General features: G+C 30.2%; 1 protein-coding gene across 4 annotated transcripts in view; it reads left to right on the top strand.

Annotated features, from left to right (window-relative positions):
* The window catches only part of LOC100568886 (protein FAM49B), a 41,302-nt gene extending 38,850 nt beyond the window's left edge, over nucleotides 1-2,452 (top strand). For 3 of the 4 annotated variants that reach the window (XM_029491657.1, XM_029491656.1, XM_029491655.1), the window contains 4 exons: nucleotides 940-1,143; nucleotides 1,448-1,524; nucleotides 1,603-1,797; nucleotides 1,912-2,194. In XM_029491657.1, coding sequence (XP_029347517.1) covers nucleotides 940-1,143; nucleotides 1,448-1,524; nucleotides 1,603-1,797; nucleotides 1,912-1,981 — 546 coding nt within the window. In that variant the 3' untranslated portion in view covers nucleotides 1,982-2,194. Of the gene's footprint in view, nucleotides 1-939; nucleotides 1,144-1,447; nucleotides 1,525-1,602; nucleotides 1,798-1,911 lie in introns of all 4 variants that reach the window. The other variant, XM_003241305.4, reaches the window with a different exon arrangement.

The following is a 2,452-nucleotide window of genomic DNA, read 5'->3' as shown; positions in this document are numbered from 1 at the left end:
TATAACTACAACTATATATTTTATATTTAAATTTAAAATAGATAAAAAATAACGTCATAATAATTGTTATTATAATCATTTTCTGATTTAGCGATATCGTATGTTTGTTGGGCTATCTATCTACCAGAATGCGGTATACCGTCGTTTTGTGTACTACATAACTATAATAATTGATACTAGTAGGTATTGCTTCCTATCTAACAATATTTTGTGTTTTAATAAAACTGGGATATCCACATTAATATGATTATCGTATTATCTGAAACCACTACACACATTATATCTTTATATTTACCAGTGTTAATGTTATAAAATCAATGCTATTATAGGTAACAATAACATTTTAGTTAGTTTAGTGTTTTTACTCGTTTATTGTGTAATGGTGAGTTACTCCAACTAGTATTGTTGATTGTAATCAACTTTTTAAAATGTTTGTAAAATAATTGCTTTTACATATTTTAACTGAAAAATCCATAATTAAATTACACATTTATTAATCATTAATATATGTAATAATTTTATAGGTATTAAATGTTTTTAATTCATTTAATATTTTTGGATTATTTCAATTTTATTTTGATAATTATTTATTTCATTTAAAATCATTAAATCGAATTAAATTTGCATTGCGTAGACCACATATTTTTTAGTTAGACCTCATATTGGGAGATCGCCTTTTTTTGAATTCCGCATAAAGTTAATTAAAACACACCTTTTTTCCAGCTTTCGTTGTACCTCAAATTCTAACTGAAATATGTTCAGATGATATAACCCCATCTTTACACCTAGAAAATCAACAAGCTCTAGTCAAACAATTTTCCGAGATCATTAAGTTTGTGTTGAAGTTCGATGAATACAAGGTATACTGTCGTTGGCAGCATTTCGTCGGAAAACTTTATTAAAAGTTGTTTGAGCAATTTCATTGTTTTCAAATTTCAGATCAGAACTCCAGCGATTCAAAACGACTTTAGCTATTACAGACGAGTGTTGATGCGTGAAGGCGCATCAGTGCATTCGTTCACGGACCAAGATGAAGATTCTAACAGCAACTTGAACGTTGCCAACAAAGTGTCCTTGTTCTACGCAGAAGCAACGCCAATGTTAAGAACACTGTCAAATGTTACTTCACAATTTTTGAACAAAGTAACTACCTACTATATTATACAGGAGTTAAAATGTTTTGCATTATTCAATCTGAATATTTTACCGGTACACAATGTAAAGTGTCATCGGGATAACCTAGAATAAAACGAACTACAAATAATTATTATTTCATTATGTGGCACTACATAATATATATTTCTTTTTTTCACCAATGGAACATTATTGCTTTTCTAAACTTTCATCGTAATTCATTGTAATGGTTTGTCATTCCAGCAATAACCATTCCAATCAAGTATTTACTCCTTACGCCAATAGTTGACATTTTTTTTTTTTGTATTTCCAGGATAAACGGCTCGTTGACTATGCCATTGATATGTTGAGTACCATGGTAAAAGTGTGCATACGCATGTTGGAAACACCGTAAGTCATATTAACTTCCTCGATAACATTTTATTATAATCGCAACGCGTTATTATTAAAACTATGCGTTTTCCACAGTACGGTTCAGTTCAGAAAACAGGAAACTCACCTATTCATGCTTCGCGTATTAGTCGGCCTCATCATACTGTACGACCACGTGCACCCAAACGGAGCGTTCGTCAAAACTTCCAACATAGACATTAAAGGTTGTGTGCGGCTGCTTAAAGACCAGCCGGAAGAGTTTCAGACTGAAAACCTGTTGAACGCACTGAGGTGATGAGATGGGGAGCCTGGAATATAGGCGCCATAGGTATACCTCTAAAGTCTAAGACAACAATATAATGATTACCTATTGTTGATAACCGTTTGCTTAATTTCTCCACATAGGTACACTACAGCTCATCTAAACGACCCGTCTACATCAAAAACAGTCAGATCCCTGCTCATGGAGGCGTGATTTTTATTTTTTTTACAACATTGCTCAACCCAAGATCTGATTTTTATAAAATCATATATTTGTATTAAGTATTATATAATTTATTATTTTAACATGTAGTATTATTTTATAAGTTAACGGATACATCATGTATAATATTGTGTTTTAAGATATATTTTTTACTATCCTGTTTTCACAACTAAGTGTATTAGTAAATCAGTACTTTTATATTAAGACTCCGCAGCTACAGTTTTAATTATTTACAGACATAAGTCCATCTCTCATGTATAATATATTGTATAGGTGTCTACTATAATATGCAGTATATTTTATATAATATGTATAAGTAATACGTATAATATGCGTTTATTATAATTTATAACTTAATGTTTAATTGTTTTAAGATCAAAGCAAAAAGTTACGTATACGGAACTATCAACTATAATAGGTTATAATATATAGCCTATTATAATATAACTTAGGTATATTGCA

Source organism: Acyrthosiphon pisum, chromosome A3 (assembly GCF_005508785.2).
Source record: "Acyrthosiphon pisum isolate AL4f chromosome A3, pea_aphid_22Mar2018_4r6ur, whole genome shotgun sequence".
Classification (NCBI taxonomy): Eukaryota; Metazoa; Arthropoda; class Insecta; order Hemiptera; family Aphididae; genus Acyrthosiphon; species Acyrthosiphon pisum.
Note: the sequence above shows the minus strand (reverse complement) of the source record. Positions and strands in the feature narration are given on the sequence as shown.